The 26,222-nt window shown below is 40.3% G+C and overlaps 1 protein-coding gene across 4 annotated transcripts in view; it reads left to right on the top strand.

Moving 5' to 3' along the window:
- Positions 1 to 26,222, top strand: part of NR3C2 (nuclear receptor subfamily 3 group C member 2) — a 189,146-nt gene that overhangs the window by 22,009 nt on the left and 140,915 nt on the right. The window contains exon 1 of one of the 4 annotated variants that reach the window (XM_042049976.1): positions 13,483 to 13,637. The exons of 2 other annotated variants lie outside the window; for them this stretch is intronic. In XM_042049976.1, coding sequence (XP_041905910.1) covers positions 13,498 to 13,637 — 140 coding nt within the window. In that variant the 5' untranslated portion in view covers positions 13,483 to 13,497. Of the gene's footprint in view, positions 1 to 13,482; positions 13,638 to 13,899; positions 14,119 to 26,222 lie in introns of those variants that run through there. One more of the 4 variants, XM_042049977.1, reaches the window with a different exon arrangement.

Here is a 26,222-nt window from a genome sequence, read left to right as displayed (position 1 = left end):
TTGGGTCAAGCCTTTAAAGAGATGGCAGTGCTGTGTTGAATCCACTAAGTAGGAATCCGTGGGTGAGCAGGAGCATGGTTTGTATTGTCAGTGATTGTGTTAGGGCGTTCAGTGCAGATTTTCAAGTTCTAGAAGTCCAATTTGTCTTTCCAATACATGTAGACTCATAAACTGCAATTGCAACTGTACAGGAGAAATTGTGATGCAGGTGAGAAATAGCACAGCAAGTAAAGTGCTTTGCATTAGCTCTTTTGTGCATTGCTACATGTGGTGGTTTCTTAAAACAGATTTTATCCCTTGGGATCTAATAAAAGGCTGGAGAGTTATTTGGCTTATAAACCTATGTGGTATATTATTTGGATATTCAGAAGGAAAAGGTCAAAGAACGTCTTCTGTGTTATCAATTCCTCAGTGGGAAACTATATTAAAAACTTGAAAATATAATACTATATAATTTAGAAACACAATATATAATGTGGGTTGAGAGACAATTACTGTGTTGTATTTCTCTGTATTTTCCATTTTACTGAATGCATTTCAGCAACAATTGGGTTTTGGCTGTAATGCTATTTGTAGCAGTTTCATGAAGCTGCACAGCAAATTGCTGTGGTGTACCAGATAAAATCAACTCCTCACTTCACTCGTGAAAGTCTCATTATGGAAAGCTCTTACTACTTATGCAGGTGACAGTGGGTTTTGTCCACGTTTATACAGTTTTGTGAAATCCCTATTGTAAGTTTTAAAGCAGTTTTAAGAGGGACATATTTTACATACCTAGTCTGCCATTTTTCAGAGTTTATTCATTTAGAACTGTAATTAATACACAGACACATAAAACATGTCTGTTTCTCACAAAATACTGTTGCCTGGGATGCAAATGTAACTTAAGTATTCAGCAACTAAGCCTGACAAGAAATTAAAAGTGTATTGTTTATAAGTGTTTAAAAACAGAAATATGTTTATTGTCAGTAGCCTTCTTGGTATGAGTGTTCCTGTGCACCTAAGTTGGTAGGTATTTTCCTGGTTTTGATGACCAGCCTTGGAGTGCTAAATGGCTCGCACTGATATATTAGGGAAAATTAGGCAGATTGGGTTAAAAAAAGGAAGTTTGGGTTGCTGTCAAGTGATGCTTTATTGCAGGAGCTTGGGATAGCATCTTTAGCACATGTTCCAAAGAGGACTTTTTGCCAGGAAGTGTAGTGATAGCACGAGGAGTAATGGGTACAAACTGAAAAGGGAGAAATTTAGGTTAGATCTTAGGAAGAAACTCTTTATTGCGAGGGTGGTGAGGCACTGGCACAGGTTGCCCAGGGACATTGTGGATGTCCCATCCCTGGCAGTGTTAAAGGCAGGTTGGATAAGGCCTTGAGCAACCTGGTCTAGTGGGAGGTGTCCCATGGCAGGAGTGGTTGGGACTAGATGATCTTTAAGGTCCATTCCAACCCTTAATGTTCTATGATTCTGTAAGTCTGATGGATCTGTTTAGAGAAAGAAGGGAAAGGTGTTAAAAACGTATCGTAATGGATGGCAGTTCTCTGCTTCCCGTTTTCATCTGGCTGCTGCTTAACACTGTTGTAGGAAAACCTAGAAGTAAATTGTTTTTCTTAGTAGCAAGTTCATGCTGGGCATTCCCAGTGACATGCTGAAGGTGTTAGGGCAGTAATCATGACCACCCCTCCTCATCCTTGGTGTCCATGGGGACATCAGCCCTGCTGGTGGGCTTGGGTTAAGGGAGCAGATGTTGCTCTTGGGCATTACTGACTTCTGCAGATGTGTGAGAGGTGCTTGGAAATGCCTAAAAAGGCTGGAGGTGTTCTTGGTGCTCCTTTCTGGGGGAGGCAGAAGTTCTGGAGACAAAGAAGGGGGATGATGTGGTTTTTGCATGTGAGGTGGTGTTTACATCTGAGTAAAGGTCCCATGTTTATTTTTTATGATGGACTTGAGCATGGTGTGATTGAAGTGGGCAAGCCAGATACAGGAAGTTGCTAATGACTTCAGGTAACTCAGGATAAAGGATGCTGCATATTTATTCTGTGATCTGTTTCGCATAAATTTTCCTTTTGTTCCTGACCATGTGTATGGATTTCAGTCTTTCTCCCTTTTCTCATTCACTGGTGGCTGAGAGTTGCCCTCAGGAGGAGCCTATATCCTCCACCACAAGGGAAGAATATAAGAGAACTCTTGGCCAAATATGACCTTGGTGAATGGTGTCCCTTGTTATCATCCTCAGTTAAGACTGTGTATGTTAGCACATGTGTTCCTTCAGGTTTCACTTCTGGATCAGCATCCTAATGGCCTTTTAATTAGACCAACAAGGAACTGGTCTGTCCAGATTTTCTGGTCTCATCAGAAAGGCTTTAAGAGACTTTCTCTGCAAAATTTCCGCATGACCTGGATCTGAAACACACGGCAGAAGTGTATTCCCCACTGGTAAGGCAAAATATATGCACAGAAGTCTCCTGCTGATCATAGGTCTGATGTTTCTCTGTTTTTGTAATCAACAGGAAATTTTGGATACAAAAAAGTGATTATTTACAGAGAGATTCTATGTTGAAGTGTGTGTGAATACTTAAAAAGTATTCCTGTCTGTCTTCCTTGCAGGAGTGAGATGAGGTGTGCCCCTTTGTGGCCCATTCCACACAAGGGCTCGTGGGCAGTGTACCCCCTTTCTGCCACTTCACTCTCCTGAACTCAGTAAATGAAGTTTTAAGGCAACTACTATGCAACTTTTGTTTTCCATCTAAGACAAATTTTATGATATCATAAAATTAAAGTTTGTCTGATCTTGGGAATTAATTTTGGGTGGGTTAAGGTGGGTTTTGCTGCCACCTTTATTTATATAATACTAGTGTAGTAGTGCTTGTAAATACCTTTCTGCATTATGTAAACAGCTTGCTTTCCTGGTGATACTGACAGTGTCATGAAACCAAGCCTGAGTGGTAGGGGAAGTTTTGTCTTGCACAATAAATTTCAGTTCTTCTTGCTACTCAAAATACCTTTTCACTCTTACCAAGGAACATTAGAGAGCAGTGTTGTCTTTTTTGGTTTAATTAAACCAAATTAAATTATTTAATTAAATTGGTTCCTTTTTAGAGCATTAGATAGAGTTTGGCTATTACTGTATGGAAATACATGCTCATTGTTATTTTTCTTCATATGGAATTCAAAGTAGTATAAAATGAATTATTATTTTAATACTTAGCCTTTATTTTATTACTGCTTCTTCGCCCCCATAATGACAGCCCTTTTTCAATTTTTATAAACCACGGTATCATTTGTAAGTTTAGTTCAGGAAGTGGGTATATTTTTTTAAGAAGAGGCAAAAAAAGGGTTAATGTCAACTTTTATGACAGTTTCCATTTTCTTTGTTCTACCAAAATGATTTTATATAAAGCACATATCAAACCATTGCAGATCTGTTGTTCTGTTCTACTTTATTCCCTTTTTTCCTTTCAGCGTTTCAGTACAATACACATACATACTTCCACTAATGAAATTTTAAATGGGGAACCTATCTCAAGTTGTTGATCACGAAATGGTAAACGGGCTTTTCCTCCCTTACTCAAAAAACTCCTGTAGCTAATTTCCCTTGTGTGTGTTGTGAATCCCCAGCCGGGCATAGATGTGTATGGCCACAATGAAGGATGAATTAAGAACTGCAGATAATACCAATCTTAGCCTGCCCTGTTTGTACAGCTCCTTATTTCTCCGGTAAACCTTGAGAAAGATTTTATTTACTTGCTAGGAAATCCAGGAAGTGTAATTAAATGGCAATTAAAGCACAGAAGTTATTTCATGGTGCTATCGCCTTGCTTGAACTCAGTGAGTTTCTTTAAGAAAATACTGAAATACTGTGCTCGAGTGAGCTGCTACTGCAAATGAGACAGGAATAAAAATTACTCCTGCTGGCCAAGGAAGGGATGCAGTTGGTTGAAAACTTCTGTGGTTTTGTAGGAATACTGGAGCAGATGAATGCGGACACTCAAAATACCGTCGTTGGAGAGATGGTGTGTAGAGTCCCAGGTTGAAGCTAATGTGAACAGAATTAAAAATAGCAAGTATGACAGACCCATTAATTTTTGAACATAATTTATGTTTTGGAAAATAAAAACAAAAGCTAAAGTTTAAACGAGATTTGTCCTTGAATCGGTAATAGCATTCAAATGGAAATCTTAGCAATGTGAGGTTGCTCTATGGAGCATAAGAGGAGCTGCAATGAATAATTAAACAAGTGATAGCTAATAAAATATACAGCACATTGCTTCAAACTTAGAAATTGTAACTCTGCCTAAGGGATGAATGTTTTTCATTACTTTTTAATTGTTGCCAGTGTTGACCTTCAAGGTCTTTTTCTGGCAGATAATTTGTTATGGTAAGGATGAGATCATTAAGTATTTTAGCACAAGCCACATGATGCAGATAGTTTCCTAATATTATAGAATGCTGATGTGGTAAGGGTTTGTTTTCTCAGGAATTTGTTCTCCATATTTAGTGATATCTGGGATCATATCTTAAAAGAGCAGTTGTACTGTAACCCTACAGGACAGTGATTGTAGGTAGTACAGTAGCAAACGTCACCAGTTTCTGCGGCAAGATTTTTGTGATGGGTTTTGAATTGTAATAAAAAGGCATTACTGTGAAGTATCAGCATGGTTTTTTGGCTCTTAATGATATTTGTATATTCCAAAAAACAAATAGCAACTCGTCTCCTTTGTTGGGTTCATGAAAGCATCCACATAGCAGCCTGCAGGTTTTCCCCACGCTGAAGTGAACCTCTGTGGCATCTGAGGCTCCAGGGCCCATGTGCAAGAAATTAAATGTTTCTAAATTTTGCTAGTTTTATACTGTAGCTCTGCTTTTACTGTTTTAGTGTTTGCACAGGTAGGCACTAAAAATACGTATTGTGCAAACACCAAATGCTCTTGGATTTGTGTTGACAGATTTTAGTTTAAATTCTCTACAAGTAAATGTTTAATATTAATTTCTTTTTCATCAGAAATGCCTGCTCAGAGGGAAATGGCGGTGGGGAGGAGCAGGCTAGCGTACAAACTCTTTTCAATATTATTTTTCTAGCCTAAGGTGCTTGGAACAAACTGAATCGGTTGTTTGCTCAAATGTTTGTTGATAGAAACATTTATTGCTTGCACAGTTACGGATGGAAGATGAACAGAGCTATTGTCTCATGTTCATCAAAGCTGTGGGCAGTCACTTGCAGGAAGTCTATAAATGATTCTTAGTGTACAATTTACCTTGGTACTGCTTAGAATCTAAAGAGAAAAACCTGGTGATATGTGGGACTGGGGCAGAGGGCTCTGGCTTGCAGGTCATCCATCTGCAGGCAGCTCCCTGCAGCAAGGATGCTCGGGTCCAGCCTGCCTAAGGAAGAGCTGGAAGGAGGGGAGGAAGGGCTGCCAGCAGAGCCTGTACTTTGATGGATAGTTAAGGGTGACCAGGGCCAGCTGCCCACTATTGTGGGGAGAGCATGGGAGCAGTCTTGGGATAAAGAGGCGAGCTGGAAGGGCTGGAAGGGGTCCCTCTCGAGAAGAGTGTGTTGTCCTGAGATGTCTGGGCAGGATAAGGAATGAATGGCAGGAATGGAGCCTGGTCCCCCTCAGCCCCATCCCTGTGCCTGCCCTGTGCCAGAGGGTGGTGCAGTGGCTGGCTTTCCTCTCTACCAGAAAGGGAGAGGAGAGGGGACCCAGCTGTGTGCTCTGGTTGTTCCAGCCTCAGGCACCGTGTCCTCTGGTTTCCCTGCAGGAAATGCACCTCCATGGTTTGAGTCTTGGCACGCCTGCACCAGCTTTCAGGTTTGGGTCCTTCTAAATCAAGGAGGGGCCCCAGCAGGAGCACCTATTCCTATTTCTGTTTTTCCTGGTGTTGCCCCTTATGCAGCTGCGCGTTAAATGAAGGCAGAGTGTTCCAGTGCTCAGAGGTGTACAGCGGTGAAGTAAGCTGATATGAACATGTAAATGGTGTTGTTTAGTTACCTTTGGCTCTTTTCAGAGATTTCCCACTTACTTGTGTCTCAGAAAGATTAAATAGATATATATCTATCTTGTTCATGATCAGAATGAAGACTAGAAGCTGTAGGATTGTCGGAGTTACTGACAACATTAAAAGAGAGGTGGTATTGCTATTGAAAATGAGCCTAGTTTATTAGAGAGCTCTGGCAAGGAGACATTAATACTTGCAACAGTATCAATATGTTGTATCGGCTGAGAAAGGAAGGCAGTTTAGCCGGGGAAAAACATTGTGCAGAGTGGAGGCCATGCAGCCTCCCAGCTCATCTCAAGATGTCCCATCTCCTCAGGGGCTGGAGATAGGAAAAGCTGTGTGAGGGAGCTGGCTGTGAACTCCAGACCCTCTCCCTCTAGGATGATTGGAGAGGAAACACCACAAAGGATTGTGTTGGAGTGTAATAACTGGCCCTTGCTGGACCTTTTCTAGCCCCGTCGGCACTGGAGCGCTGGTAAAAAGGCAGAGATGTAAAATGATGATGAAATAGCATTAATAGCTGGCTGTGGCTTGGGGCTGCAGGTGTTCAGCAGACCATCAATCTGCCCTCATGCATTTTTAGCTTAGCAAGTGGCTGTAGCAGAGGACAAGAGTAAGAACTGGGAATTAACAAGCCCTGAAGACTTATATTGCTGTTTGTTGGTATATGTTACTTGTCATACCTTCCAAGGGTTTTTTTGTTGTTGTTTGTCTTCAGCAGGTTTGCATTCCTGATCTAAATATGATGAGTATTGTTAAATTCAAACAAGGATGTCTGAGGCCATGTGAAAATGTTCTTTTTGGAACATTCACCTCTAAAGAAGCCAAATGCTGACTTTAAAGAAAGTTGTGATTTTGAACCCAAATGATTCAGGATTTGAATAACATATTCTGGAAACATGCTTTCTCAAGTCAACTAGGGAAAGGGCTGCTTGGTGCAGCATGCATAATGGTGAAGAACCGAAGGAGCTATCAGGAATGCAGGCTCAGAGCCTGGGCAAAATTAAGCGTCATCTAGCCATGTTATACACCCTGCAAAACAGTAGATTAGAAGTAATGGAAATTATTTTCAAAGCTATCATTGGATTAAAAATAGTATTAACTCCTTAAGAGGAAGCACTATTAATCAACTTGGACTTGAACAGGGAATTCAAAAACACTCACAGACATTGTATTACTTGCAGGAAATACACTGCTGCAAAAATCCAGGAGCATAAAGACAATGATTTGATTTAGATTCTTAGGTGGTAGAGAATTAAGATGCCTCTATTTGTTGCTTAACTTGAAGCGCACTTCATAACAATGAACTTCTGTGTTGTTGCTGAATTAATTCAGAGGTGAAACTAAAAAGCACTTTTAAAAATCAAACCCAAAATGCCATAAATGACACACGAGATTTGAGACTCCTTCAGAAAACAGTCAGCAGTTGTAAAAGTGTCCCATTGACATGTAAAATATTCTCTTTACTTGTGAAATTGTTCCATTAGCCCATTGACAATCCCTACTGTTCTTGCATTTATTTCTCAAGCACTGCAAAGAATGTTGCTAATTTAGAACTGTGATTTAGTATGCTGCAATTAATTTGCATTATGGTGTTCATAGGAAAGGAAGAAATTTGCCGACTGTGTGTTTGCTGGGCCTGTTAAACAGTGTCTGGCTTGCTAAATACAATTTTCTCTGCCTGTGGCATTGTAGGAGCATTATCACTTGTATTTGTCTTGCAACCTTGGTGCCTCGCTCTTTATCCCTCATGTTCATTTAATGATGGGCCAGCTTAACTTGTATGTGGAATCTAATGAGAGACTAGAAAGGTGTTGAAGGATGCAGTGATGATCCCCTTTGACCTGTTTTTGCAAGTGGTTTATTATTTGTCCTTATAAAGTGAAATGAACTACCCTAATGTTTACTTACACGTGTACATATGTATCCATATGTATCCAGTGCCTCTGTGTGAGGATATATGTGTGTATGTGTACTGCAGCATTTAAAATTTTTTTTCAGCAGCTAGAATTACATGTATTAGTTCCCAGTTTGTGTGATCCAATAGCTCTTTCTTCTAATAAATCACAGACAAAATGCTGTGTGACAAGGGAGGAAGCTGCCATCTCTCTGGAGTGTGTAGTGCATGTGCTTGAATTCCTTCAGCATCAGAGTAGCCCGTGCAGCAAAGGCTTCACGCTGTCCCTGGTTCCCAGCTGAAGCAATTTCTTGCATTTCCCTTATTTTGAGCCTTGGGTGTTTGCACAAGCTGAATGCTTTTTTTTTTTGCCCTGCCTGTGTTTATATCTGTAAAGTGGGTGTAGGGAGAGCAAATGCCTGAAGTATCAGGAACTGAAACGGGATGTCTCAAGGCTGGCTTAAGGCCAAGATGAAATACATCTCTCTTGGCAGCAGGGGTGCTTGAGGCAGCCCTGTGATATTGGATAACTTACTTTTTTTTTACTTGGTTAGTCCCATCCATACCTCAGCTGACCTCCTTTGTTGGGTGGCGGGCAGGTCTGTATCCCTCCTGGAGTGAGGGCAGGAGAAGGTACATGCAGTGAGTGGCGTTCTTGGTGTGTTTGGGGTTGTCCTGCTCTTAGAAGATGGCCTGTGTACCTGAGGAGGAGCCAGCCAACGCTTGGCACAGGGAATCCACGTGCCAGAAAGGGACAGAGCTCATGGCCTCCCCCTTCTTCAGTGTGCTGACTGAAAATGGTGCCCACTGGGTTTGTGGTGCCTGCCCCGCTTGGCATCCCAGAGGAGATGTCCCCCCATGGCACTGTGCTGTCTGTCACCTGTGTCCCTGTCGGGCCCTGGCTCGGCCGTGTCAGTGTCAGTGACAGGCAGCAGCTGTCAGAGTGTCTCAGCCCTCCTCAGGACGAGTGTCCGCTCGGCTCGGGCAGGAATGCATTTATAGCATGTTTTGGTTTCTGTGCCAAAGACAATCAGTGAGGAATATGGCTCGGGTCAGTATTTTCTTAGGGGCCTTTCCAGAGAAATGCGACGTATAGCTGCTGGCCCAGGGGAGCTGTGCAGCCCCTGCGAGCTCTGCAGCTGCAAGGAGCTGTGGCAGGCCCAGGAAGATGCTGCTCTGAAAATTTTGATGAGGCAGAAAGGAGAAGCAAGGATTAGTGTCAATAAGCGGCTGCAGTTTTCAAGGTTCCCCCTGCCAGCTATAGAGCCGAGTGTCTGGCCTGTTGCTTGGCATCCTTCCTCTCCAAGCTTTGAAAATGTTGCTGGAAGTTGATGCTTTCACTGCTGATTTTCTTTTTTCTTTTTCTTTTTTTTTTCCTTTCCCCCCCTTCTTATTTTCTACTTCTGCATATGGATTCTGGCAAGAAGCAAGATTCAGGTGGCAGCAGAGAGAGTAGGGCTGCCAGGGGCTGGGGTTCCTGGGAAGGCAGTAGGGTTTGCAGCAAATCCAGAGGTTTTTGCAGCTACCCCCTTCTGCACTCACTGCTTGCTGCCAGAGGCATGATCATCCAACCCTTCATGATTACTATGTGAGTTTCACCTTTCAGTTGCAAAGGAGCACATAATTGAATTTATGGTTTTAATGCTGAAAAAAAAAAGTGGGTCAGTCAGGTATTAATAAGCTATTGCATTAAAATGGTGATAACCTACTGATTTTAAATAGTTTTTAAATATTTTGGAATAGCTGCTGCAGTCTCTGTGCAACACAGACATGCACATGACAGAACAAATGAGGGACAAAACCTAGTGAGCATTTTTAACTAAAAATGCAAACATTTTTGCTCATTCATTGCCTGGGGTGAAATCAATGGCATTTCATAAAATATCTAACTGAAATAATGAGTAGGGTAGTTAGAAGTGTCAATATTTTCAAAAACATTTCTTACTGTTTTATAATAATTTATATAGACTAATACTACAACTATTATATAATAGCAAAATACATATTATTGCCTAATTGTCTAATTTTCTAACATAATAATGCATAGTTATTTAAGTTTAATACAATAATGTGCAAGATGCATAGTTAGATAAGTTTTTCCAGTTTTTTCCAGCTCGTATTTTTTTTTTTAAATTAATTGTAGCATTTTTACCTGTATGGAATTCTGCAAACAGAGATTACCAGATTAAAAAAAACTTATTTTTCTCCCCCTCCCCCCCACAAAGTTTTGTGAATACAAGAAATACAAATAAAAGATTCCATGTTTCAGGCACAGTTTAAGTAGGATTTCTTTAAGAAGTAAAAACCTGCTTTCATAGGGGGACACTGACAACTTGAAATTTGACAGACCAGAAACATTCTTGTTTGTTTAAAATAATGTTTCACTTTTATGTAGTTGACAAAGAACTCGGGTGAGAGAGAGGTGCAGGGTAATCAAAATTGCATGCTGGTAAGATTAAGTGTGTACTTTGTAGGTCATTTGTTTGTATAAACAAGAACCTGTTGCTATAGCTGATGGCATTTCAAAGAGTCTCAAACCTTGAGAAGACCAACAAGAGCAAAAAAATCGTGGATTTCGTGCATTTCCATGGATTAAAGTACAGTTCCTTTCTCAAAGGTACCCAGGTCAGTTCTCGGGCACGGGCAGCCTGATGGGAGGCGTGCTGAAGTCAACTGGCAGTAGGCTGTTAACTTTTAGTATGTTTTGGATCAGAGCTCAGGTGAATTCCTTTGTTCCTTGGAGGAGACACTTCAGCACTGTGTCAGAATAATTAAAAAAAGAAAAAAAATCTTTGCAAGACTTACTTTTTTTTAAATTTAAGCAGTGAGGGAAATTTGTAATTGGACATGGTTATCAAAATATGTAAAAATGGTGCGGAGAAATGTGTTCTTATCTCATGTAATTGCTCTGTAATTGTTGGGGAGAGGAATCAGATTAAGGAGGCTAAGTATTTCCAATGCTGAAATTAATGTATTTTTGCAAATAGTGAATCTAAGTCTGCATTCCTTGAAGTCAGTGGGAGTTCATGTGTTTTACGGAATTGGAGCTGGTATTTGCAAGCTCTCAGCTTTATGTAAGCAAGTTTTGAGTTTTTTGGCTTTTTTTTTTTAAGAGTAATCAAAACTTTTAATCAAAGGATTCATTTATGTTTAAAATATTTTTTGAAGTAGGAAGTGTTAATCTTGAAGGTATAATTTAATTTCTCTTGAGTTGTCTTTCTCTCCTACTCTTCATTATCTCTTTTAAAATTGAAATACAGAAACATTTCCATCAAGCTTAAGAATCAGTAAATTAGTGAATGCTTTTCATGCTTAAAGATTTTTTTTTAATTTGGTTTTGCTTTTTTTGTGTTCCTTGAGTATGTTGGTATGAAATTCACCAGCGCTTGCTGCATTTTGTACCTGAAATTAAAATATTTGTGTGGCACATTAGGAAAGCATTAACTAGCTTTGGTGATTTTTTTTTTTTTTTTTTTTTGCCAATTACTATCTTTAAACTAAAATTTTGTACATATCAATTTAATTTGTGAGAGTAAGTTGTTCTTTAAAGCCTGTAACTCTTCTTAATTCTTCCAGGGATAAAAAGAGCAGGCAAACACATCAAAACTTGTGCTGTAGGTTATGGCGTAGGTGAAGATTAGATAGCTGAAAACCAACCTTCTGTGGAAGTTGTGCTTCACAACCATTATGGAACTTCTGAAAAGCATGCTACTTCCAGCAAAAATTGTCTCTTTGAATTTGGTACAGGAGAAGTATTTTTGCTGCTGTGGAAGCTGGTTCAGTTTTGTTTCCATGCTAACCAAATTTGCACTTTGTTTGACACTGTATGTGGTGCTCTTGCTGCTGGGGAGCTGCAGCAGCTCTAATGTATATGTAGTAGATACTGTGTCTGTGAAAGCAAAACCAGCCCTGGAAACAAAATAGTGATGGCTGAGTCCTATAAAACCTGCTTTGGAAAGTCCACGAGAGCAAAGGAGCAAAAGGAAATCTCCCCAGTTCTGTGAATGCAGAAATGGAGACATGGGAAGTGGTTTTCCTGAAACCATCCAGCGGTGACCTGCAGGTTGGGGACAGAAATGGGATTGTCAGCTCTGTATCGAAGCACTTTTACTATCAGTATCCCTGATTTTTGTTGTGAAAAGAAAGTTAATACTTATGCTGAACTTGCCAAAAATCAAATGCTTGTTACAGCAAGATGCACGTCCGACAGGGATTTTCATATCTTTGCAACCTTTACTGGTATCTTTCAGAACTGGATCTAACCTGAGACATTTAGTAAGATGCAAAGGTCATCTAAACAAGGCTGTTGCTGACTTGCAGTACTCTGAGCAATTTTACATTCTTAGCTAGGAGGGGTGGGGTGGGGGTGGTGTTGGGGAAGACACTCAGGGACTTGAAAATCACTCTTTCCAGCCCTTTCAGGACTGCAAGCAAAAGCTGTCTGTTTTATGTAAGCTAAAATTTCCTCCATTCTCTTCTGTTTAAGCTGAAAATTCATTTTTAGACTAGAGAGCCCAAGATACCAAAGTTTAAAGATTGAATACTAAATTCAGAGGTAAAAAACCAAACCACTTAATTTTTGGGAATCAGGCACGGAATCCCAAGAATCAGATAAAAATGCTGCAGTTGGGAGAAAAGAAAATAACATTTTTCTGAAAGCAGGATTTTTTTTTGAAAATGTACCAGTGCTTATGGGGATGTTTAGACTGTCTCCAGACATAATATAGGTAGGGTAGGAGTGGAATAGTTGGAAATTCACAGAAAGTTTCAAGGCTACATAACAAAACAAAGGCAGGTCACATGGATGTTCACTTCTCGTAGGTGGAACCAGTGCCCCTTTTATTTCTGTTTTAATAGTGGAAGGAGCACTTGGGCTGTGCTTATTTATAATCATTGATCCTTAACTCCCATCCATATTCTCTGTATTTACACATGCATTCTCCCTCATAATGCGGAGTAGAGATTTTCTTTGTCCTTTAAGGACTTGTTTCCTCTTCAGTCATGCTTTCATTCACTTCCTTTTGGCTCTTTCTATTAACTCTAGCCTATTCTAATTCCTGCTTGTTGCTGCTTTTTACTCTGTTTTTCCTTTTCTCCCCAGCCCTTAATTCCTCCCGTCATTCTGTTCCTCCTTCCTTCCTGTCTCCTGCCAGTGGCTCAGATGGTTTTGAGTGACCAAGATGTGGGGATATTGCATGATGCATGTGGAATGGAGCAGTGCACTCAGAAAGTTATCCCCAGAAGTCAGTACTCCTTTCAGATTTCCCCACTGCTGGCAAACAGCTACCTTCATGTACTAGGAAGCCTTAGGAATATGCCCTCAAAAGATGGGGTTCCCTGTGGCACAATCCTGTGGAAGCCCTTCTGGAAGCGGGTGCTGTGCAGCTGGAGAGGACATGAAGCAGTAATGTGCACTTGTGTCATGAGGAAACAGAAATATCAACCAAACTGCTTAACCCAGCACCTTTATACTTCTGCTGGTGTAACTTGATTTAGTAAGTTAAAATGTCAGTGCTGTGGCTGTAGCACTGCTGTTTCCTTTCCCTGCCTTCTCTACGACGACACTCCAGGTTTTTTAGAAACATCCCCCAAAAGAGGGAAAGATCATGAAAAACGCTCTTAATTGCACGCAGTTTTTAATATTCCTGGGATCTGTTTTGAAGGGTGCATTTGACAGAGAGAAACCCAGCAGCCCCACACTGAATCCTTTGTCCTTCCTGCGGGGTGAAACAGTAGATAGCTTACTGTAAGTGTGGCTGCCTGCCAACCCGTGGCGCAGATTCTTTTTTTAATACTGTAAACTGGCAAGAAATCAAGAATTGCTGTTCTTCCTTTTATTTACTTTCCCTTCTGTATTAAAGAGCTCAGTAAATAAGAGAAAGTTAAATGTTGAGTGAAGGTTTCATACTGATTAATCATTAAATAGCAAAGAGTTATCTGTTCGGGGGGGCAGGATTTGCCCCCTTTTTTCCATTTCTCTTTGGTTGAAACTGGAAATATCAGTTGCTTCATCTGGAATAGATTATCACAGGGAAAAGTCTGTGCAGTTTGAAATGAGGACAGAGCAGAATGCATCCATTATGCATAGTTTAAAATAATCTGCAAGACTGCTTCTGATTTGATCCTTAGATGTACTTCCTCCCGATTTTCTTCAAAACTTGTGTTAATAATGAGTACTCTGTCTCTAGAAAAGGCTTTTTTGTAGAGTGTGCCCCCAGCCTCTGCTTGTAAGTATTTTCTTATTTGAACAACTAAGCTTCCTGAAATAGCTGCTGAGTTTTTTGTTTTGCTGTTATATTTAAAAGTGGTAGAGGGGTGTGGAGTTCCTTCTGCTGCTTCTCAAATCCAAGGCATGCCTTGCAAGCTACTTTGCTTTCACGCTAGAAAGGGAATTGGCGTTGCTGCTTTTCTCATGATTGTGTTGCTAAATTATTGGCAAAATTATCCCCAAGCAAAAAAAATGATGTTGGTATTGATATAGTGCACATTTGAATGATTTATCTTGAGAGAAATGTATTTCTGTGTGCATGATGCAGGAGGCCAAATTGAATTTAAAAATTACTGTTGCTGTTAAATACAGAGCTAATGTGAAAAATTAGCCTACAACAGATTGTTTTAAATCCCAAAGCATACTGTGGTTCATTCGAAGGTCAATCTTGCTCAAAACATATTAAAAATTCAATAATATCAATGTATATCTGCTGCTGACTTGATGAACCTACCTTATAGGTCACGTATGTACAGCTTTATTAAAGAAAACGTGGATTCATGTTTTGTTTCTTTTATACTTCTTGGCTAATTGGAAGTTAAGGTTTCTGAAAGTGATAAGGAATAGTTCTGCTTTAAAAGCAGTGGACTGTGACTGAAGAAATCTGGATTTGATCTGCCAGATTTCTTGAAATAACTGGCTCAAGTCATTAGTTATTTTGGGGGTTTTCTTTTGTTTGTTTGTTTTTTTCCCTCTTAGTTCTTCATCTGTAAAGTGGAGATAATCCTATTCCCTTACCAGATGGCAGTATGTTATAGATAAATTAATGAATGTTTGTGGGACAAAGCAGTAGCATTTAATGGGTTCAGCATAAGTATTCACATTAATGATTCATGTTAAAGAATGATTGAAAAACTGCATTAACTTGAAAGTTCGGAGTGTCCTGTCCCAGAGGCAGAGGCTTAGTTTCCAATCTGCAATGCCCAAATGGGGGACACAAGAAATATTTATTCAGGAAATTTAGTAGTTTACAAGTTTCCTTCCTTTGGTTCCTTCCTTCCTTTAGCTAGAAAGAATTTTTTTTTTTCAGACTCTGCTGGACAAGTCTGGATTTCTGAAGTAAATCTCTTTGAATATAAAAGGAAAAGGCACATTTTTGTGGACATTTGTGCAGGTATCTTGCCACAAAAATTAATGAGTAAATAAACTATTTAAAGATGATTAAATTTGAGAGATGATCCAAAGGAATGAGAGCAACTTTTCTAAGCAATTAGTAAAAACCCCAACTGTCTCCTGCAAAAGCACGAATCGGAAAATAACCATTTCAATTATAGCCATCAGAAATCTTGCCCCATTCTCATTTTTCTTTTGAATATATATCTTGAGCTTGTTCAAGATATGCAGGAAAGTTTTCTTGCAAAATGACAGGTAGAACTATCACAAACTTGTTACTATTTTAGGGGTGTTGGATAAGATGCATAATTATCTTGAATACAGTTTCAGTTTTGCTGCCTTTTCAGTGTAGCAAGCTACAGGGAAAATACAAATTCAGTTGTCGAGGTTCCCGGACCTCAAAGGGAGAAATAAGTAGGTAACAACTCTACTTTCACTTGTGTTTTGCAGTCTTTATTTTTTATAAATATGGTTGTTTATTTTAAGTGTAAGTAGCATTAGTTCATCCCTATTTTGTTATCCACATTGAGGGAAAATAAAGAAGTGTCTGCACAGAGTTGGAGTTACGTGGCCGTGTGACTTGAGAAGAGTCTACTAATATGTGATTCTCCTTTGAAACTGTGAGCAGATTATCTTCAATAACTAGCAGATTTCTGTATATATTTTTAAAATGCAGGAATAAGTGCTTGATATAACTATTACAGTGGCTTTATTTAATTAAAAACAGTGCACTGCAGTAGCATTTCAGAGTTACTCTTGCCATGTTCGGACAGTTCTCTTGCGGATCTCAAAGCTCGGGTTTTGTGCTCCTTTAGCTATATATTTGGAAGAAACAGAAAATAGTTTTATCACTTGCTTCCTACTGACATACTCAGTTCTTACAGTAACAATTTTCCTTGGCTGTTGCAGCATGTGCCAGGAGATTGCAGATCCTGTGTCTGTACTTAAGACTTGATACCTCAGAAACTGTCTTTTATCCAAAATGCCAGTAAGGCAATTACCATGAGTCAGATGAACCATCCACTCCAGGTTCCTTGTTATGGGTCAGGCCAGAGCAAGACCTTTTCTGGTCAGGGAGCCAGTCTGTGAATTAATGTCAGTGAGAATTACGGGTAAAATCCCCAGCCATGGCTAGTGTCCAAAATCGGTAGCAAGACTGGTAATTTAAATGTCTGCCGCTCCTGGACAAAAATAAGCTGCTTGCCTCTCGCTCTCTCTCTCGTCCTAACAAGACTGTTTCGGATTTGTCCAAGTAAAACCAAGAGAATAAATTTGAGGGGGAGGAAAGAGTGTGTCTTCCTCCTTCGCTTCAGTAACTTCATGTTTGTCCATGTTTTTTTCCCCAGCTCCTTAAACCGGAGGAAGAATGTCCCACTGATCGTCTCTCAGCAGGTCACGGCATAAGCTGCTCCCTGTTTTAGCCCTCCGATGAGCCCATATACCACTCGCTGTATTCACTCATTCCTTTGCCAGGTCACTCTTGATTTTCTCCTCTTGAACAGGGCTCAGAACAAGCCCAGTCCTGGCCAGCTCCTCACTCCCTCTCCAGAGCTGGGAGCTGCTGGGCAGAGTGACACTTGCAGCCTCGCGACCTCCGTGGCCGCCTGGTCTCCGCTGTGGCACCCGCAGCAGTATCAGCCACAAAGGGATTTTCTTTATTGCATTAAGCTTGCAGAGAGAAGATTTAGTAGGTGTGTCGCAGTGCCATTAGCCTCCTGTGACCTGGTGTCTCAGCAAATCCTTCTGTGGCTGTGAAGAATTTGTTTTAGTTTGAGCAAATTCATCTTCATTAGAGCCATTTTGAGGGAAACTGTTCTCTCTACCCACGGTGCCATCTTCTTAATTCTAGGTGGCTGGACCTACTGCTGGTATTTGAATCATTATGCTAGTCTTGAGTAACGTCCCATCTGGCAATGGAAAATTCAAAAATACAATTAATTCAGTTTCCTTATATCATATGGTTGTGAAACCCTTTCTAACAAACTTTCACACAGAAACAGAAGTTTTATTCTTGTGGTAATAATGTTCATAAAAAAATGTTTTGGTGTGCTTAGTGCAAAATAACATTTCAACTTCTGGAGGACAACCACAAAATCTATTAAAAAAATAAATGTTGGCAGACACATAGGCAAAGGAAATCTATCAAAGTTTGTTGATGTTTGTCTGCAGTGCAGACCAGTTAACAGATTCTTTCCCTACGCAAACGAGCGGCATCTTGTCACAACACTTCAAAATCTTTAAATAACTTAAAGGCTCTTTTCTTTGATGTGAAGTTCACTTTGCAACACCTTGATGCCAGGGATGGTAGTCAGTTATTATCTTTATTACAGGTGTGGCCTTATTTAAATATCTGCATAAAATGTCTCATCTGTGGCACACTGATACTGCGTGAGCATTGCGTACCTGTTGTACGTGAGCCGCCTTCAGCTGGGGCGTGTTCAAAGTGAAGAACAGAAAATGTTTTACCATCCTTCAGATCCTAAATGGAGGTCTGCTGAAATGTCACTGGAAAAGTTGGAAGAGTCTGGGCCTAGCTTGGGGAAAAAAAGTAAACAAAATAGGATTTTTAGGTGAGGCGCAAGTAGGATTTGCCTGTACAAGAAGAAAAATGAGACCTGCTAGTTTAGACCAGCAGGTTGCCTCTTGCCAAATTCCAGATGACAATGACTAGAAGTGACTTGGTCTGAGTCTTTTGGTGTGAAAATCCCTGTTTCAGCTGTGACTGCAGGGTTTTTTTGGGGGGGGAATTGCTCAATCATAGAGTCATAGAATGGTTTGGGTTGGAGGCAACCTTAAAGATCATCTAGTCCTCTGCCATGGGCGGAGGACCATTCACTGACCAGGTTGCTCAAAGCCCCATCCAACCTGGCCATGAACACTGCCAGGTATGGGGCATCCACAGCTCTCTATGCAGCCTGTGCCAGGCTTCACCATACTCTGAGTAAAGATTTTTTTCCTAATATATCATCATGCCTGTGTAATTGGATTCTAAACAAATACACAGGAGACCTTTCTAGTTTCTTTGAAAAAATGGTCAGAGGAAGGAATATCAATGTCTCTGATAGATGGATGCTCTGCAGTAATGCCTGCTGCCCATTAATGAGGTCTGAGGTCCAGCCACTGCCTTTGCTTTAAGGTGTTCACAGACCTTTCATAGACTTGACATGCATTAGCTATTGGATGAAATGTGAACCCTAAGTGAAAGGATGTACTGCTAAGATAACCTTTAATTCCCAGGTGTGGGAAGGATTTAAGACCTGTTCCCAGCATTTTTTATTTATTTATTTTTCTTAGAGCAAATGTAAAAAGTTTTCCAATTAGCTCGACAGTTTTGGGCGGGGTGGTCTTACTCTGAAGTTTCCATTCTCCTTGTACATTGCTTAGGAAGAATAAGCACATAATTTTTTGGCTGTGGATGCCTGTTGATGGAATTTAATGCTGTTCAACTGAGATAATAAAAGGGTCAAATAATTTTGTGAACTGTTAAGTATCATTTCATCTTTTGTACAGTGACTGTGGTCCCTGGGGTTGAAGAACAGTGATTGTTATGGTTCTTTTACCATCTGGCACTGTGACAAGAATACCTGATCTTGTGTTGCTCTACATGATGAAAAAATAGGTAAATAAATAGGATTTATCAGTTTTCTTTACAAGGCTTTTCCACAGGGCAATTGATTTTATTTTAGTCTGTGCAAGACAGACCAAGAGAAGAAAAAAAGATTGTATTTCTCTCTCTTGCTTTCCCAAGTCCAGTGTAAATAAAAGAAGACTGATATGTACTTACACATCTTTAAAATGCCTTAACAGTTTTTCTTTGGCTTTCTGAAGAGAAGATTCTGTTAGTTCTGAAGAAGGAATTCTTTTTTTCCAGTAATTTTGAATGCCCTTGGGCCCTCTTACGCAGAACTCTGTAATTCTTCTTCATGACAAGCGCCTTGCACAAGGCTTTTTGGGGTGGGAACCTTTCTTTTTAATTAGGTTGCAGATGAAGGTTCAGCTCAGTCATGTTAATGGTGGAAGTTTCTTTAGTGACTTTTCCCATCAATTGTATACTTTGTGTCAAGGTCAAAAGTATCACTGTTCTTCAAAAATGATCCCATAACCTTTTGTTTATGGAAGCAGTAGTCTCCTTTGGAAGAGGCTTGTACAAAAGATTAAGTTGGTAGAATCAGGAATTCAAGATCAATCAAAAGGCTTTTTGTACATGTGAAGACATTCCATTTAATACTAAGTTGATATTTTCCACTTTGTGTGATTAGGCAAATGCAAAATTAAGTAACAGAAGTCAAGATCAGACACATTTTGAAGGTTTGTTTGTTTTTAAAGTGTATTGTTCTTTCTCGGAGAATATACTTCAGGTAAATATTAGATCTGTCTGTAAACTGGAAAATCAACTTCTCATCTTACTTAAAAGGTGCCTTTGTAGTAAAGGCAATATCATAACCTTAAAATAGTGTTTTGCATGAAGAGAAATGCAATGTCATGCTATATTTAACTACTTTGTAAGAACCAAGTTGTTGTGATGAGAAAATTTCAATAAAGTTTCTAATATTAAAATATATTTTGCAAGTCTATAACCTTCTTTGGCATTTATCATGTGGAATTATATACTAGTTGCCTTCTTGAAAGAAGGCTTAGAGCTGTGTCTTTAATAATTTTCAAAGTATGAATATAATTATAGGTTTCTCATTATAACAAAGGTACCAGTTGTGGTTTTTTTAGTGTAGAGATGGTTAAAAGCTGGTATACTGGTCATCACAGATCAACATATATGTATATTTGCAAGGTAAAAAGTAGCTGTTTGTTGCATGAAAGATAACCCAAGTAAAAATTCCTTAGAAGTGTACAGGTGAAAGTTTCCTCATGTCCATAGCTTTATGCCTAAAGGCCTAACTCTGTAGCTGTACCCAGAGAGCACTGAGCAGAGTGGGATGTAATTGAGAAGATGCTTCAGGACCAATCCTGTAGTAAGACCCAGCTCAGCCTCGGTCACCCTTTGGGGCATGGCACGTCCTGAAGGGCAGCTGCTGGATGCAGGAGGGGGTCACTGGTTCAGGGAAGTGGTCGGGCTTGCAGGGCAAGGGTGTGTTTCGTGGGGCACAGGTGTATGTGCATGAGCATTTTGGTGTGGGTTAGGAGTGTTCTTCTGAAGCAAGTCCGCTTATTGTCCTCGCTTCCTGTCGACGTGCGTGCGTTGCCGCACAGCTCCGAGCGCGCGGGCAGGTTTCATTTTGGGTGCCGCTAAACCAGAAGATGTTTCCACCTGGGAATACCCATTCAGTCAGCAGGACCAGTCTGATTCTAGCTGAAAGTGAAACCATCCCATCGAAGTGTGGACATTTGTCCTTGAGCTCAACCCCTGCGGAGCTGTGCTACGGCTGTTGTCACAGCCTGACTGCTGTCACTGTCCCTGTCCCGGCCGGAGACTAACAGCAGGTGCCTAGGGAAGACAGTAAAAGTGCAAGCACGTAGTAGTGCTTTCCCAATGTATTTTCCCAGCTTTCAGCAATCTGCATCTCACAAACTTCCTGAAGCAGAGATGGTATCTTTGGTTTAATAGCCCGTGATAGATTTCTCTTCCATTAGTTTGTCTTATTGTTTGTAGAACCATGTGCATTTTTATCATCCACAATATCATGTGCAGTGAGTCCTAAGGTAGAATAATGTATGTGTTAAGAAGTACCATTTTTTGTTTATTTCGTATTTGCTACCTGATAATTTCATTTGATGCTCCTTTGTTCTTATCTTGTAAGAGACAAATGATTCCTTTTCCACTGCCTTTATGGTGTTCCATTTATCACGGATCTCTTTGATACTACCTTGATTGTTTGTGTTCCAGGCTGGAAAATCCATGTCTATTTAGTTCCTTGATCAGAACCCATTTCATACCTTTGATCATCCTTGTTCTTCTCTCTGCCTTCCCTTGTTCTTTGAGTCTTTCTGAGACTGGAGGACTGCATGCAAGCTAGATAACTTATTCAGTGTGCAGTGTGCTGGCTTGAGGGTGTATTCTGTGGTGGTCTACGTTTCCCATAATTTTTAACAGTGTTTGCTTTTTCTTTTGACTGCTGCTGAAACGAAATCGTCATTTTTTTGTATATGTCTCTGTTGAAGGCAAGATCCTTCCCTGTGGTGGTGACAGCTCACCCAGAGCCCATGCTGTATTCATAGGGTTGGAGTTGTTTTCCTCCCCACCCATCCTCCCCACCATTCCCTACAATTCTTTATACCTGCCAACTCTGAGCTTTGTCTTCCATTGTACAATTTAGTCCTTTGCTATGTAAGATCAGTTGCAGTTCTCTCAGTAAGTCTCCGTTTGTACTGCTGTGAGCAACTTGGTATCAGTAGGGTACTCTCCCCGCACACCATTCTTCCCTCTTTCCCAACCCATTTATGCAGCTGTCCTACAAAACTCCTGTGGAACACTGGTAGCGACCTGTTTTCATAGAGAAACTGAATGTTTATTACCATCTTTTCATTCCCATCTTTTACCAAATTATGTATTTGTTTGGAGATCAAACGACTGGATTGATCCGGTCATGTTTGTCCTCACATACAACAAACAATTCTCTAGCAATGCTAATGGATTTGTGAGGCAATTGTTCAAATGCCATGTGGACTCTTCCCCAGCATGTGATATCTAGCTCTCTGTTCTTTGTAACAGTTCCTATCAATTTGCTCAATGCGTATGTCAAATTAATTGTTTTGTGGTTTTCCGGATCCTCCTGAGAGGCCTGTTAGGAGATTGGCAATGTGTTTGCTATCTCACACTTCTCTGGTACAGAGATGGGTCTGAATAAGATTACCATGAGCAGTAATAGCTCAGCTGTGTGTACGTGAGTTCCTGCAGAAGTTGAGGGAGCACCATCTCACACTTGTGATCTGTTACCATTCCTTTTGCCCACATTTCTCTGCTGACCTCTATCACTGATGCATACATTTCAGGCTGATTCTCAACCCATAGGCAAAAAAACCTACTCCAGTCAGGGGATCATCTACCTAGCTTCTTCCGTAGCAAGCACAGAGGGAAAACATCTTTTAGTTTTGTTGTTAGTGGCTTTTTTGGTTTGATTTGGTTTAGTTCTGTTTCTTCTTCAGCCTTTTTAGCTCTAAGTAGATTTATAGGCAGATCTGTGCCAGAGTTTCTTTTCAGACAGAAATAGATTATCCAAAGACAGAAGGGACAGACTTTTCTCCGTTGGGACAGTCCATCAGCTTCCTGTTCTCCTTAACCCCAGGCAGCAAGAAGGGACCAATGCAAAACTCAAGTCCATGAGTGAACTTCCTTCAGTGATGCACTGGTGAGGCAGAGGAACTTGATAAACTTCTGAGTTGTTTGGGCATTTTTTGTTATTCATTGCTGTTTATTTTGAGTGGGTTGTTTGGGTTTTTTTTTTTTTCTTTTCTTTTTTTTTTTTTGGTGGTTGTGCTTGATTGGCTTTTGGGAGTGGTTTTGTTGTTTTTGTTTGGTTTTAATTCTCTTTAACATTTCCCCTAAAGACAGCTAGGAAACTAAACATGTCAGTTATCTTAGTGCAACTTTATGATTTCATAATTAAAGTCACAATGGCAGGAAATGGAGAAGTTTAGGTTTCAGTAGCAATATTGGCCACATATAGACTGTTTTAACTTCCTGCCTTTCATAATCAATTCTTGTTTATGTACTTTGTGACCTACATTAAGAGCCAAGAGTCTGGAAGAACGTGATGATTTTTATCCTAATGATGCTTCTGGGAAGTTGTGGGGAAAATAAATTTTTTTGGTTTAGAATTCAAGCACGAGAAGTTTAAGTGATTTGCTGTATTTTGTGTATGAAGCTGATGGAACTTGCAGACTTCTGAGTCCCACCCCAAGGTTAACATGCTTGGTTTTGTTTCCAGTAATGTTTAGTGACTTTGCTGAGATTCTCTGTAAGAAACTTCCTTGTAAGCAAAGGAGAGCGAAGAGGAGAATAAAGGTGTTTGGATTATGAACAACTCTCCAAGGAGACCTGAAGGTTGAAGAAAGGGTGGATACTGTGAATTCCCTGGCAGAGAAGGGTGTGGGCGTGTCTTGAGAGAGGTCGAAATTATCTTTGGGGAGACAGCACGTTGCGTAGAGATAACTGTGAAGCTTTGTCAAGGGGACCAGGTAAAAATGTGCTGCTCTATTATACACAAGGTCATTTCAAACTATGCTAATAAGTTAGAGATCATACACTGCAGGAAAGCAGGATAGGAAACCCCTTAATGTGCCCTGTGTGTTAAAGCAACAGGTATGGACAAAAAGGGAGGGAGGGAAAATAAATGGGTGTGAAGCACATTTTTGGTTCTGTTTTCAGCTAGCTCATTTAGAGAAGGCCTGTTGGGGATCCACATGATAGGAATTTGAGTTGTATTGCTTGTCACTAACAGCTGACAGGGCTGAAGAACCTGAAAGCAGAGAGATTTGTGACAAACTTAGAGCTGAAGAGTGAGGCAGAGGATCAGCTGAAGACTGGCTTTGAGGCTGAAATCTTCCAAGTTCAGAGGCTATGCAAGAACTAAGGTTAACGTCACCAAAACCACTTGAATCTGTGAGGATTGGACACAAGAGGCAGCAACTGAAGAAACTGAAGTTGCAGGTTGCAGACCAAGGATGTTGGCAGATACCTGTGAGGAGGGTGTTTGTGCAGGGGGCATGAGGCATGAATGTACTCATCAGCCTAGACAAGAGAAGTGCTGGTCCTGCAGGAGGTGCTTGCAGACGCGCACAGCTATTTGAAGTCTCAGAAATTAATTGAACATTTTAATTTTTGTTTAGTTAATAGGTAATTTCTGCACTGTGTCAGTGTCAATGGTTAATTACTTGCACATTTCATTAGGAAAGCAAAAGGAGATTGTGCCTGGTCCTTGGCATGATCTGGTTGGTGCTGGCTGTCATGCTGTGCTGAAGACAGTATTGCTCTTCTGCCTTAATATATTGTTAATACTGCACATGGGTCTGCCGTGGCTGGGATATTCAAGTCGCTGTGGGATATTTTTTTTTTTACAGTTGTCCCATAGTTGTAACTCAGCAGTGAGTATATGGTCCACAGAGCTGTTGCTTTTCTGTCTTCTGTTGTTTTCAAGTAACCTCAAGTGTGACTCCTTTATATTATGAATGGTATATATTTCCAGTTGTGATGTAATGGTTTGGCCAATGGCTGAGATAATGAGCTGAAGGACTCGAGCTGATGATCTCATCTTTCAGCCCGCCAGACTCTCTGAATTTTTTTTGCTAATCACTGCTCATAATGAATACTCACTTACCTAGAATATTTCTTGGTACTTCAAAATTTTTCATATTAAGCATGGGGTGAATTTAGTAATGAATCAAATGGGACTTTTTATTATTTGAAAGAATTTTCTTGTACCATTTTAAGGTGGGTTGTTTCTCTGATTTCTACTGTACTGATACCTTCCTTGATCCCTCCATAGCTTTAGAGAATTCTTGATCAGTGAAGACCAGGCATAGTGTTTGATGAGGGGAAAAAAAAGGTTTGCTTCTGAGCAGAGTTTAAATCTGATTATGCAGACCCTCTCAGTGCACTAAAACTGCTATATGGCATGTTTCATGAAAGTAGTATTTTAGTAAAGGAGGATCTTGTGTGACATTGCTTTTCATCATTGCTGCAAAACACTGACATTCCTCCTTGGGTGAGAGCCACAACACACAGATTTGTGGAGTGAATGCTTATAAAACCGGAGTTTTCAGGTACTTGTGGGGGCTTTTTTGTTCATGTTTATTTTTCTGGAGTTGGCTGGATCAAATTGATTTAACTCTGCATGTAGTATGTAGATTTTTAGGTATATTAAAGGTCTGTATTCATCCCACGGGTGGATTTTTGACTGAGGCATCCAAGTTCACAGTGCAGCTGCTGTGGTCTGCATCTGTAATCCATAGAAGCTGGGGGGTGCTGCCAGAGGGTAATTTGCAGGTGCCTTTGTTTCTGTTCTCAATGCACAGATAACGAAGAAGAGAGCAAATATCTTCCCTTCTTTTTTAGTTCTGAAGTGCTGTCATCTTTTCAGCAGTGGGGTTTGGCATCCTACCTCCAGAGGGGTTTTGCTCAGTCACAGCCTAGTCTGTGTAGGATGCTGTTCTCATACTGTTGTTTTTTCTTGTTAGAGCTTTGATAATGTGACTGTCAGGTTGGCATCTCGCTCTATTTGGTATCTACAACCAGCAGAGCTTCATTTTTGCATCTCTGTCATGTACTAATGAACTGAGTCTTGAATTCTGCTGTTGCTCCTTGAAAACTAAGTGCCAAATTTGTTTCCACACAAAGCTCCTTCACTCAAGATGTGAAGCAGATTCAGATGTGCTAGCAAATACACTTTGTAAAGTTTGTCTTTCTCTCCTTTCTGGCTAGTGATGGAAAAATTCGATTGCAAACCACTTTCTGGCTATGCAGACTTCATCCATACAGAGGTTTGGAAGAGCAGTAGGGTGGCTTTTTATAATCAGTAAATAATTTCAGTAGCATATGGCACTTGGAAACTTTAAACACTGATAAAATACAAACTTCCAAAAGGCGCCAATATAAAGAGGGATGTTAGCTTCCAAGTAATTTTGCCCTTGCATTAGTTCAGAAATTGTAATATTCAGGAACAATGCCTCTACTGATTGTGTGTTACAGCTTGCTTTGTTTGTGGCATGCTCTACAAACGTGGCTGTGTGACATTTGTAATGGGACTGGACTTCTCTAATTTTGCTGCTCTTTCTAAAAATGACCATTGAAAACACCTTAAGGGAGCGTGCAAATAGCCTTGCTGTTATCAGGTGACAAGTCTGGTGGCAGTCCATGTTGCTTTTAGAACTGACTGAGGAGAGGATGACATGGTTTAAGGTCGGTTGTTTAAGGTGTTAGAAGAGTTGGGCTACAGAACATGGAAACATTCTTTGAGAATTGAGTTGTTGATCCATATCAGGAGTTACATCCTCAGTACT

This window comes from Corvus kubaryi, unplaced genomic scaffold, assembly GCF_017639235.1.
Source record: "Corvus kubaryi isolate FWS band 111438036 unplaced genomic scaffold, C.kubaryi_AGA036_p1.0 71, whole genome shotgun sequence".
NCBI classification, from domain to species: Eukaryota; Metazoa; Chordata; class Aves; order Passeriformes; family Corvidae; genus Corvus; species Corvus kubaryi.
The sequence above is the reverse complement of the archived record's forward strand: the minus strand, read 5'-3'. Positions and strand labels throughout refer to the sequence as shown.